This window comes from Bubalus bubalis, chromosome 4 (assembly GCF_019923935.1).
Source record: "Bubalus bubalis isolate 160015118507 breed Murrah chromosome 4, NDDB_SH_1, whole genome shotgun sequence".
Taxonomy (NCBI): Eukaryota; Metazoa; Chordata; class Mammalia; order Artiodactyla; family Bovidae; genus Bubalus; species Bubalus bubalis.
In genome coordinates, this window is record NC_059160.1 from 76,590,945 (window position 1) to 76,604,052 (window position 13,108).

General features: G+C 36.3%; 1 protein-coding gene across 3 annotated transcripts in view; it reads left to right on the top strand.

Moving 5' to 3' along the window:
* LOC102410495 (RAB3A interacting protein) overlaps positions 1 to 13,108 on the top strand; it is a 55,987-nt gene that overhangs the window by 27,135 nt on the left and 15,744 nt on the right. For all 3 annotated transcript variants that reach the window (XM_025283958.2, XM_006058397.3, XM_006058398.3), the window contains exon 4: positions 6,673 to 6,768. In XM_025283958.2, the coding sequence (XP_025139743.1) occupies positions 6,673 to 6,768 (96 nt within the window). The remainder of the gene's footprint in view (positions 1 to 6,672; positions 6,769 to 13,108) is intronic.

A 13,108-nucleotide genomic window follows, 5' to 3' on the forward strand; every position in this document is an offset into this window, starting at 1 on the left:
TTACAGAGTCCTGATTTTCTGTTTTAAATGTCTCTTAAGTTTATTTTCTCTAATACTGCTACTCTAAGTTTGTGTCTGTTGCCTAAAATATTGCAGTAATTAACTGTTTTCCCTGTTTTAATTTTTTTTTTTTTAATCTAGCACACTGTTCAAGTTACTGTTTGGAATTGCAATCTGTCACTCTCCTGTTTAAAATCCTTCAATGACTTCCCATCGCCCTTGAGATGATATTCTCTTTTCTTTAAAGTTCCACTTTCTTAGCCAAGGTTTTTCAGGACTCACCATAAACCTAATTTTCTGACATTATCTAACTATGGCATCCACCTTTCCCTGTCTTTAGCTACTATAGCTTACGCTGTTTTAGTCTTTACATTTGGCAAGCTCCTACTTTTTCTAGTATGTGCATATCACTATGATAGTCCTTATCAGGACTTTTCCTTGTGAATCTGTTCCTTGTGAATCCGTTTAAATATTTGTTTCCTGTTTCCTTTTCCTTGTGAATCTATTTAAATATTTGCCACTGTTAGTAGGCTATGGCTTTGTGAAAAGCATGAAGCAGGCCTCCTTCCTTTTCTCTTTCCAGATCCTTGATGAATACGTAATGAATTGTTAACACAAAATTAGTGTTTGTTGAAGGAGTTAATTTCATATAGCTGTATTACAGTATAAGGTACTGATAATGAAAAGTACAAGTGACATTTTAAAAAGTATTCACATGAAATACAAACGAGTTCATACAGGTAGATTGAGTTGGATCTAGAAGCGTAAAGAGTCAAACATTTATGGCAGTCCAGGTGGATGAGATCAAATAGGGAAATGAAACAGGAACAAATCAGAACAGTTTAACTCTAGTTTTAGAGTGTGGATCAAGGGTAATAACTCTGAGAAGGGACAGTGAGCACATGTTGTAGAGAGTCTTTAGTATCAGGGCGAGGTTTACTGTGGTAGATGGTAGGGAACGATTCAAGAATTTGCCTTTGTGAATGATATATGTATTGCTCTAAGGATTGGAAACTTCTCAAAGAACAGTGTCTGTCTTGGTGTTGGTATCCTGAAGAGTTACCATAATACCTATATAGTAGGAAATGTTGAATGGATTGACTCAGTTTCACATTTAGTTATAAAATTGTGAAATTTTAGAGTTCAGAAGGACCTGGTATTAAATTTATGCATTTACAGATTTATAAACTCAGGGAGAATTGGCATCTTTATGATGACTTCCTGCTTTCTATTCAATAACATAATATGTCTTTCTTCCTATTTATTTAGATCTACTTTTATATTTTGTATTTGAGAGTATTGTAAAGTTTTCATTTTGTGTTGTAGTCTTTAGCATTATGAAGTTTCTTTTATCTTCTTTAATGACTTCTGCCCTGTGTCTGATATCGGTATTGAGGTCTCTATTTTGTTTTTATTTGTATTATATTTTTTAGTACACTTCTACTCAGCCTTTTATTTTTAATCTGAATTACTTATTTTAGGTGTATCTCTTGTATAGAGACTAGAGATGGATTTTTCTCTTGTAGCCAGTCTGAAAATCATTTTTTTTAAATAAGTGAGTTATACACATATATGTTTATTGAAAAAGAATGCTGTATTTAGGCTTGTTTCTGTCACATAGCTTTCAAACATCTACTGTGTGTGTATACAAATCTTTCCACTATGTGTACTGTTTTCTTTGTGTTCTGTTCCTTTTTTTATTTTTTCCTTTTTTGTATTTTGGAAGGTTTGATTTCTGTTCTAGTTGTTATCTTTAATCAAAGAATTTCTCTTAGCCTTTCTTTAGATACTGACTTTATTCCCTACTATAAGCAACACTAAAATTATCTAGTAACTGTTTCTTTCCTTTGCCTCTATCATTTAATTCTAGTTTAATTTCTATGGGGTTAAATATGTTCAGCTTTATACTAATTGATTTATGAGCTTCAAGTTGTATCCCTTTATTCCCAGTTAATATTTAAGAAGTTAGTGAATTTGATTTCTTCTTTCTCCTATTTTGCTGGGTTTTTTGGTGTGTGTTTTTTTACATTTCTAAGGCTTATAACATTTATGTAACTTTTCTCAACTTTATCCCCATTAAAAAAAAACAGACTTTTTAAAGATCAATTTTAGGTTCATAGGAGAATTGAGAGGAAAGTACAGAGCTGCTGAAAGTTCCCTTTCCTCACATATGCATAGCCATTCCCATTATGAACATCTTGCCCCAGAATGGTACATTCGTTAAAATTGGTGAACCTAAATTGACATGTGATTATCCCCCATGTACATTAGTGTTTACATTAGGATTCACTTTTGGTGTACTTTCTGTAGGTTTTGACTAAAATATAATGATGTATATCTGTCATTATAGTATATGAATAGTTTCACTGTCCTAAAAATCAAATTCACTAAGTCATGTCTGACTCTTGCAACCCCATGGACTATAGCCTGTCAGGTTACTCTGTCTATGGGATTCTCCAGGGTAGAATACTGGAGTGGGTTGACATTTCCTTCTCCAGGGAATCTTCCCAATGCAGGAATCAAACCCGGGTCTCCTGCATTGCAAAAATCCTCTGCTGCTGCTAAGTTGCTTCAGTCGTGTCCAACTCTGTGCGACCCCATAGACGGCAGCCCACGAGGCTCCCCCATTCCTGGGATTTTCCAGGCAAGAACACTGGAGTGGGTTGCTATTTCCTTCTCCAATGCAGTAAAGTGAAAAGTGAAAGTGAAGCCGTTCAGTCGCGTCCAACTCGTAGCCACCCCATGGACTGCAGCCCATCAGGCTCCTCCGTCCATGGGATTTTCCAGGCAAGAGTACTGGAGTGGGGTGCCTTTGCCTTCTCTGAAAATCCTCTAGGTTCTACCTATTCATCCCTCCCTACTTCTTAGTCCTTGGCAGCCCACTGATCTTTTTACTGTCTCCACAGTTTTCCCTTTTCAGAATGTCATATAGTTGGAATCATACAGCATGCAGCCTTTTAAGATTAGATTATTTTATTTAGTCATGTACTTCTTTTCCTCCATATCTTTTCATGGCTTGATAGCTCATTTCCATTTAATGCTGAGTAATGGTTTGTTATTTAGATATCGGTTCAGTACAGTTCAGTTCAGTAACTCAGTCGTGTCCGACTCTTTGCAACCCCATGAATTGCAGCACGCCAGGCCTCCCTGTCCATCACCAACTCCCGGAGTTCACTCAGACTCACGTCCATTGAGTCAGTGATGCCATCCAGCCATCTCATCCTCTGTCGTCCCCTTCTCCTCCTGCCCCCAATCCCTCCCAGCATCAGAGTCTTTTCCAATGAGTCAACTCTTCACATGAGGTGGCCAAAGTACTGGAGTTTCAGCTTTAGCATCATTCCTTCCCAAGAAATCTCAGGGCTGATCTCCTTCAGAATGGACTGGTTGGATCTCCTTGCAGTGCAAGGGACTCTCAAAAGTCTTCTCCAACACCACAGTTCAAAAGCATCGATTCTTCGGCGCTCAGCCTTCTTCACAGTCCAACTCTCACATCCATACATGACCACAGGAAACACCATAGCCTTGACTAGACGGACCTTTGTTGGCAAAGAAATGTCTCTGCTTTTGAATATGCTATCTAGGTTGGTCATAACTTTCTTTCCAAGGAGTAAGCGTCTTTAATTTCATGGCTGCTGTCACCATCTGCAATGATTTTGGAGCCCAAAAAAATAAAGTCTGCCACTGTTTCCCCATCTATTTGCCATGAAGTGATGGGACTGGATGCCATGATCTTAGTTTTCTGAATGTTGAACTTTAAGTCAACTTTTTCACTCTCCACTTTCACTTTCATCAAGAGGCTCTTTAGTTCCTCTTCACTTTCTGCCATAAGGGTGGTGTCATCTGCATATCTGAAGTTATTGATATACCACAGTTTAATTATTCATCCACTTAACTGAAGCATATTTGGTTGCTTCCAAGTTTGGCAGTTATGAATGTATAAACATCTGTGTGCAGGCTTTTGTGTGGCTATGTTTTCAGTTCCTTTGGGTAAATACCAAGGAATGTGATTACTGGATCATGTGGTAAGAATATGTTTGGTTTTGCAAAAAAATTGCTGAAAGTTCCAAAGTGGCTGTACCATTTTGTATTCCCACAAGCAATGCCTGAGAATTCCTGTTGTCTCCCATCCTTGTCAGTATATATTGTTGTAGTTCTGCTTTTTGGTCCTTCTACTAGGTGTATGGTGGAATCATGTTGTTGCTGTAGTTTGCATTTCCCTGATGACATACAATATGGAACATCTTTTCCTGTGTTCATTTGACATCTCTATAACTTTGGCAAGGTGTCTTTGCAGATCTTTTGCACACTTTTCAATCAAATTGTTTTCTTACTGTTGAGTTTTAAGAATTCTTTGTATATTTTGGTTAACAGTCCTTTATCAGATGTCTTCTGCAAATATTTTCTCCCAGTCTGTGGCTTGTCTTTTCATTTTTGTGTATCCTCATCTTTTATTTGTAGTTCTACAGTTAAATACATTTGTTTCTCATCCCCTGTCCTTAATGTTAAAGCTTCTCCTTTTTTTTCTTGATTATATGAAACTCATTCACTGCTTGATTACTCTGGAAAGCTCATGGGAGATATAGTTTCTAAAGTGTGACAGGTTTATAACTTTTAGTCTCTGGTCTTACATTTGAAGGATACTTTGACTGGATATAAAATTCTCAACTCACATTTTTTTTCCCTTGAGAATCTTAAAAATTTGATTCCATTGTTTTTAGCATAAAATGCTGTTGAAATGTGATACCTATCTGATTTTCTTTACCTGTAGCTGACTTGGCTTTATGTTTAACTTTTTTATAATGGTAACTTCGCATATCTTTTTTTTTTGTCTTTCATGTTTAAATGAATTGGATTTCCCAAGGGGTTTGTGCCCCCACATTAGGTACTTCAATCCCTGGTATCTGCAGTGGACAGATAAGCCCCAAAACATTTGGCTTTGAAAATTAATGAGGCTTATGTCCAAGAGACCCAAAAGCTCTAGGGAACTGAGATTCCAATCTGAAAGACTCACATGCAGACTCACCCTAAGACCCAGCACAAAAGCAGCAGTTTGAAAATTACTTAGAGCATAAGTGAGGGAGATTCACTTGTAATCTTAAAACCTCCACCAGAAGGGTGGAGGGATATTGGGACTCTGTGGGAATGGAAGCACTTCTGGTGCTCCCTTCCACATAACTGCTGATTCTGTGGTCTGGGCAGTGTAACCACATTTTCTCAGGGTCTAAGATTTGTGAGGATTCACTTTTACTTAGTTTTGTTGAAGACGTAGTCATTGGTTTCTTCTGATATCCCAGTTGGTATATTTGGTTTTTAGGAGTTGTTGTTCAGTTACCAAGTCATGTCCAACTCTTCGTGACCCCATGGACTGCAGCACACCAGGCTTCCCTGTCCCTCACCATCTCTTGGAGTTTGCCCAAGTTCATGTGTATTGAATCGGTGATGCCATCCCACCATCTCATCCTCTCTTGCCCTCTTCTTCTGCCTTCAGTCTTCCCCAGCATCAGGGTCTTTGCCAGTGAGTCAGCTGTTCGCATCAGGTGGCCAAAGTATTGGAATTCCAGCTTCAGCACCAGTCCTTCCAAAGAGTATTCAGGGTTTATTTCCCTTAAGATTAACTGATTTGATCTCCTTGTTGTGCAAGGGACTTTCAGGAGTCTTCTCCAGCACCACAGTTTGAAAGCATCCATTCTTTGGTGCTCTGCCTTCTTTATGGTCCAGCTCTCACATCTGTACATGACTACTGGAAAGACCATAGCCTTGACTCTATGAACCTTTGTTGGCAACGTGATGTCTTTGCTTTTTAACACACTGTGTAGGTTTGTTATAGCTGTCATGCCAAGAAGCAATCATCTTCTAATTTCATGACTGCAGTCACCATCTGCAGTGATTTTAGAAGTTGTTGGAGAATTTAGGAACTATGCTGCCACCAGAATTACAGCACAACTAACTCATTATTTTATTAGTGTATCTGTAGCCAATAGATAGGGAGCTTGGATTTTTTTTTAATCTCTAAGTTTGAAAGATAAATTTACATGTAAAATTTTTTTTAAATGGCATATTTTAACATCTTAATAAAGGAATTTTTTAGCATCTATTTATTACCTGTTGAGGAGTTATGTATAAATACAGGATTTTTGTCATTAATATTCTTCTTGATTTTAAATGTAATATATATTGCTTGCCTCTGGTTGCAGTGTTAAATGGGTATAGTCTCCTAATGGACATTTTAGACTAATTGCAGTATGGTACATGAAATTATCTATAGGTAAACAATTGTTAAGGTGAACATGAAACAACTTCACTAAACATTAATTGAAATGAACCTGAGTTAATTGAAGAAATTCCTTGCTTGATGGAAACAAGTATGTTCAGAACAAAGTTAAGGGAAAAAAATGAAGTTCTTTAATTGTTTATTTTCACAGGTAATGAATAATTATACTTAATCTTTGGATATTTTATGAAAATTTAATATGTGAGTTAGAATTATTTGTAATTTTAGATTTGCCTGGTTGTTTCCACATAGCAAGTGCTAAATAAAAACTTCCAGTGTGAATGTTGTAGAAGGGGGCAGTATTAATATTTTATAATTTTATTAGTAAAGATTATATAGTCTTCTGAGTCTAACATCAAACTTTGGAAATAAAAAAAAATAAAATGATCAATTTCTCATAGGAACTGAAGTTAAAAGATGAAGAGTGTGAGAGGCTTTCTAAAGTACGAGATCAACTTGGACAGGAGTTGGAGGAACTCACAGCTAGTCTGTTTGAGGTTGGTCTATTTATGTCTTGGTCAAGAGCAATGTCTTAATTTTTATATATTGATAGAATTATTATTTGAGGGAATCTTGAAAAAGATATGCTTAGCTTCATGCATATTTGTAAGTCCTCTAAAAAATATTTAAGAAATGTAGAGGCTACAACTTAAAATGATGTAAAAAACTATGGGCTACTAGAATTGCGTGGTTTAAAAATGTGAATGAAAAGAGAGGAGGTAAATTTTAATTTTAATTTTACCAACTATTTAGGGGCTGCTTTCAAGTAACTTTATATGATTGCATAACACAGGTGGAAAACCTTTGAGGTAGTTTTCTGAAAGGGGATGATTTGAGGAACATTATCTCCAGCCTGCCACAGGATCAGAATGTCTACCTGATTCAAGCAGTGTTTCTCAGTAGGGGTGCCATTGACACTGTAGGACATTAGCATCCTTGCTGTATTAATCAGGGTTTTCCAGGAAACAGAACCAATAGGATGCATGTCTATACATACATATGTCTATATATGTGTAGAAAGAGGCTTATGTAAGGAGGTTGGCAAGTCCAGAACCTGTAGGATGAGTTGGTAGACTAGAGACCCTGGTGTAGTTCCAGTCTCAGTCCAGAGGCCAGAGAACCAGGAGAGCTGATCATGTAGTTCTAGTTTCTAGTTCAAAGGCTGTTAGGCTTGAGGCCCAGGAAGAGCTGGTGTTTCAACTTGAGTCTGAAAGCAGAAAGAATTCTCTCTTACTTTTGGGGGATGAGCCTTTTTGTTCTAACAGGCCTTCAGCTGATTGGATGAGCAGCACCCACATTGTGGAGGGCAATCTGCTTTACTCACTTTACCAATTCACATATTAGCTCATCCAGAAGCATCTTCACAGAAACATCCAGAACATCTACCTTAAATGCCTGGCACCTGGGGCCCAGTCAGATTGACACATAGAATTAACTATAACACTTGACGTTGTTCCCAGTATTCTAGTAATACTCCCTCATCATTTTGACAATTTTTAAGTATCCTTGTGGAGGGTGGGGAGAGGATATTATTTTCTAGGTTAAGAACCACTACCTAGCGCACTTCCTTTAGGTTATAAGATCTTTAGCCTTCAGAGGCTCCTTATCAAAAACATTGATGTGTTACTAGAATGGCTAGTGTCATTATCACTTTACCAATATTTTCTTTTTTCCCTGAAAATTTGTTCTTAAAATTTTTAGTGTAAAAATGGATTTTAGGGGAAACGTTTCTTCACCCTTGTTATTTTTGTATATGCAGAATCTTCTTTAGTTTTAGGTATGCATATTTGCTTGCATAGTTGTAATCCTAATATATTTTGTACTTTAAATAACATCTTTTCATGTTACTGCATAGTCAGTGTAATGAAAATCATAATCTATCCAGTGTATATTCCACAGTTTTTATTGTTACAAGTAATATTGCAGAGGATATTTTCAGAAGTGTGGGCTTTCCATGTCCTCCTCTGCTCACACCCCTTTGCTCTCTCACCTGTCTTTCTTTGATGAATGTTTAAAAACTTTTTTGTTTAGTTAGCTAGTTATCAGAGATAATAGGAAGATAAATTTAAGCTTAGAAATAGTGGGAAATTAAAGATCTGGAGAGCTTCCTTGGTGACTTAGATGGCAAGGAATCCGCCTGCATTTTCAGAGACCCGACTTTGATCCCTTGGTCAGAAAGATTCTCTGGAGAAGGGAATGGCAACCCACTCCAGTATTCTTGCCTGGGAAATCCCGTGGACAGAGAAGCCTAGTGGGCTACAGTCCATGGGGTCTCAGTCGGACATGACTGAGCTACTAACATACAAAGATCTGGAACAGGAGTTATGTAATGTTACATTTTTATATGTAGAAGGAGTGTACAGAAACATAAGGCATTTCTTTCAGTACTGTCCGGTTAGAAGAAAATTTTATAGTATAGTGTTAGTAGATAAGAAAGCAAATACATTATGCTGCTTATGTTAATGTTGGTTTCCTACCAGCTTGCCCTTAATTTTAGCCCCCACTTAGTTCCCCCCAGCTGCATGTACGTGTCATTTTGTTAGATGAAGTAGGAGAACAAACAGAAACTTTTCCCTGTCTCCAGCAGGATGTGAAGTACCAGAAGTGCAGTTTGTGCAATGAATGAAAAAGTTATCTAAAAAGCATAATTTTGGGGTCCCTAATTTATCTCTGACCTAACAGTGACTAATAACCTTAACTGTGTGTACTTTCTGGGAAAGAAACTACGCTGATTAAAGATGATTTCAGTAATGAAGAAAATTGTATTCAAACCAACTGCTTACTGAGTTTAGAAAAAAAGTAGAGTAAGTTTTTCTGTGGTCTCAGTTTTGCCTTCATGATCTCAGTTTACCATTGTTTTATGAAAAAATGTTTTTGCTTACATTTTATGTATATGTGTAAATAGTTTTTTCTTTTTTTAAGAATTGAAGATTATTCTGAATAAACTCAATTTATATAATTTTGGTAAGCTTGTAAACTCAGATTAGGAATTTATATATGATGAATGATCTTGAATATAATTATACTTTTGTATTTAGCAAAAAATACAAGATTATAAAGTTGTATATATATGTGTGAATATATTTTTTCTTATAGTATTATGGATTTTCAGGTAATGCAAAATATAAAGTGAAATCAGTTGAAAGAATGCTTTACAAAGTAGTCTACATTTAACATGGAAAAAAAAGATATGTAGTCTTAAGGTGGTTTTATGTTTTTTCAGCCAATTTTAGTAAATGTCTATGATATGCTTAGTTTCTCTCAACAATGCTGTAAGCACATATAGTACAAATTATTTTGTCTGTGAAGAAAATCATAAGTAGAGTTAAGAAGAATGCTGGGACTCAAATTCATGACCTTGATCTTGCTTTTAAGTATGGTGAAAGTCATAAATGGCACTTCCTTTTCTTTCAAGCCACAAAGACAAATTTGAGCATGAACCTTTGTTACGATGAAGATATTAAGAATTCTCTATGCACTAGGCACTGTTCTAAGACATATGTACTTAAATTATGCACATATACTAACACACATCATAATGTTACATACATATAAAACACAAAAGTGTTTATAAAAAGTGAAATAATAAAAATACTTAAATTTTTTATAATACAGAAGTATTCTCATTAAAACACATTGTATATGTGTATATTTATTTCGTGAGAGCGTTGTGATTGACTCTGTTATCTTGTTTTTGAAAACCTGTTTTAAATTTATGATCCAGATGATAGTGATAGTGAAGTCGCTCAGTCGTGTCTGACTCTCTGCAACCCTTTGGACTGTAGCCTGCCAGGCTCCTCTGTCCATGGGATTTTCCAGGCAAGAGTATTGGAGTGGGTTGCCATTTTCTTCTCCAATGATGATATGGTCTAAATTCCATTTTTAAAATTTAGATTTAATGTTACTGATAACTCACAGATAATACTCATCTGAAAGGAACAAGTACATCTTTTCCTGTAATAAGTCATGATAATGAATTTTCAATCCCATTGCTAGTTATGTGAAAGTTTTTCCGTAACATTCTCTAGTGAGTTTTTGTCTTTAATGCCAACAAATTGTTTTTGAAAACTAATCAGAAGATGGTGAATAAACATTATTTTTAAAAAAGAAAAAAAAAAAAAGATCAACTTAATTTGAATCACTGCTAACCAGAGAGGAAAAAAATTCTGTCTTCCGTGTTTGTAAATATATGGACATGATGTTTGTATAGATCACAGGTGTGCAAACTATAGCCTGCAGGCCAAAACTGGCCTATATCTACTTTTGTGCAACCTAACGAGCCAAGGTTGTTTTTACATTTTCAAATGGTAAGAGGAGGAAAAAGAATCGAAAGAGATTGTGACATATGAAAACTCTATGAAACTCATATTTAAGTGCCCATGAATTTTTATTGGAATGGCTATATTCATTGATTGTTTTATTGTCTGTGGCTGCCTTCACACTATAGCAGCAGAGTTGAGTAGTTACAACACAGACCATATGACTTAGAAGCCTGAACTACTTACTATCTGGCCTTTCTAGAAAGTTTACGGACTTTCCTGTGTAGATGATACTTAAATAATTTTTCAGTTTCAGAATGACAGTGATAGAAAAGTTTTCAAGCTCATATATCTTTTTATGTCTTTTGTCAATTTTTAAAATCCTATGAATTATCATTTTAGATACTCCTCTTGCCTCATTCTAGCTCTTTTCTCTTTCCTTTTTAGACTCCAGTTAACATTTATTTTATACCTTTCCAGTATATCCCTTATATCTCTAAGGGAACAAATCACCCCAAGTTTCAGCTCACTTTCCTCAGTTTACTTCTGGATCTTGGTCCTCTGGTTCTTCACTATTTTGTTGCACTCTAATGCCTTCAAGAACATTTTTAAAAAATTTGTCCAGCTTTTAAAAACTGTTCTCTGTAGGAAGTTTGTTCTAAGAAGTTGCATGGTCCGCCATTAATGAAAGCAGAATCCAATTCTAAACATTAAACAAATATTCTCTCCATAGCACATGTTACTTCTGGATTCATAGTTAAAATGTCACTTATCTTGAAGGATCAGATTAGATATACTTATTATTTGAGAACTACCTGTCAAGTAGTATTTTAATGACAATCACTTGTTAAAATTCAACACTTATTCAGCACATCTGAAATACTTCAGATATTATTTTTAAAAGAAAAATGCCACAGGTATACACGTGTTCCCCATCCTGAACCCTCCTCCCTCCTCCCTCCCCATTCCATCCCTCTGGGTCATCCCAGTGCACCAGCCCCAAGCATCCAGTATCGTGCATCGACCTGGACTGGCATCTCGTTTCATACATGATATTTTACATGTTTCAATGCCATTCTCCCAAATCTTCCCACCCTCTCCCTCTCCCACAGAGTCCATAAGACTGTTCTATACATCAGTGTCTCTTTTGCTGTCTCGTACACAGGGTTATTGTTACCATCTTTCTAAATTCCATATATATGCGTTAGTATACTGTATTGGTGTTTTTCTTTCTGGCTTACTTCACTCTGTATAATAGTCTCCAGTTTCATCCACCTCATTAGAACTGAATCAAATGTATTCTTTTTATTTGGCAAAACTAATACAATTATGTAAAGTTTAAAAATAAAATTAAAAAAATAAAATAAAATAAAAAATAAAAATAAAAGAAAAATGCTTGTCTCATTATTAAATTTGATAGCTCCTACAGGCTTGGACGCAAGATAGCCAGCATAATGGTGCATGGGATATTCTCACAGTTAATCTTATTATAAGCATTGATAGTTAAGCTTTTCTTATTTAAAACAATATCTGTACATTTATTATAATACAAGGGCACATACAAGGTGCAGTGTCATTACATACTCTAAAAGCAAGTGAACAAATGGGAGTGCCACCATGGAACTCTGGTGTAGAGAACTTCCACTCTCCCCTGAGCAGTCCTAGTGAGGGTTCTTTTGTCAAACTGTTAAACAGCTTTGAAGCTGATTTCTTTCCTTCTGCCTTCCATCGCTCTCTTCCTCGTGAACAGTAAATTGAAGTTCTAAGATCTATGCTCTTACATCCTGGGCGATTATTGCAAGCACCCTGTGTATTGCAAATACCCTGGGTGTATTGCAAGCACCCAGTCCACCCTTATATTTTATAGGGATTATTCCATACAGCAGAGTAAGCTTTTTAAAATACAAATAACATAATGTCATTCTCTTTCTTAAAAGGCCACAAGGCTTCATAATGGATTTAGAATAAAATCCAGAATTTGTCCTCATATTTTATTTGATTATTAGAATGTCTTCAGAGTGTAAGCTCCTTAAGAGTTATCAGCACCTGGAACGGTAGCTGAGGAAGAGATGTTATGAATAAGTGTTTGATGAATAAATGTTGTATGAATAAAGGGGAATTAAATATCTAGAGTTTCATATGCTGCTGCTGCTGCTAAATCGCTTTAGTCGTGTCCGACTCTGTGCGACCCCATGGATGGCAGCCCACCAGGTTCCCCCGTCCCTGGGATTCTCCAGGCAAGAACACTGGAGTGGGTTGCCATCTCCTCCAAAGCATGAAAGTGAAAAGTGAAAGTGAAGTCGCTCAGTCGTGTCCGACTCTTCTCAACCCCATGGACTGCAGCCTACCAGGCTCCTCCATCCATGGAATTTTCCAGGCAAGAGTACTGGAGTCGGGTGCCATTGCCTTCTCCGAGAGTTTCATATATTTGGTACTAAAAAATTAAGATCTTACGAAAGGATAAACGCAATCTTTTTCGATTGCTCTGCACAAAATCAAGATTTAATATCGATGTGTGAGTATTTTTATTGGAAGCTCTAAGGCTTCTCAGCTGTTACTCCTATAAACTACAGCATTA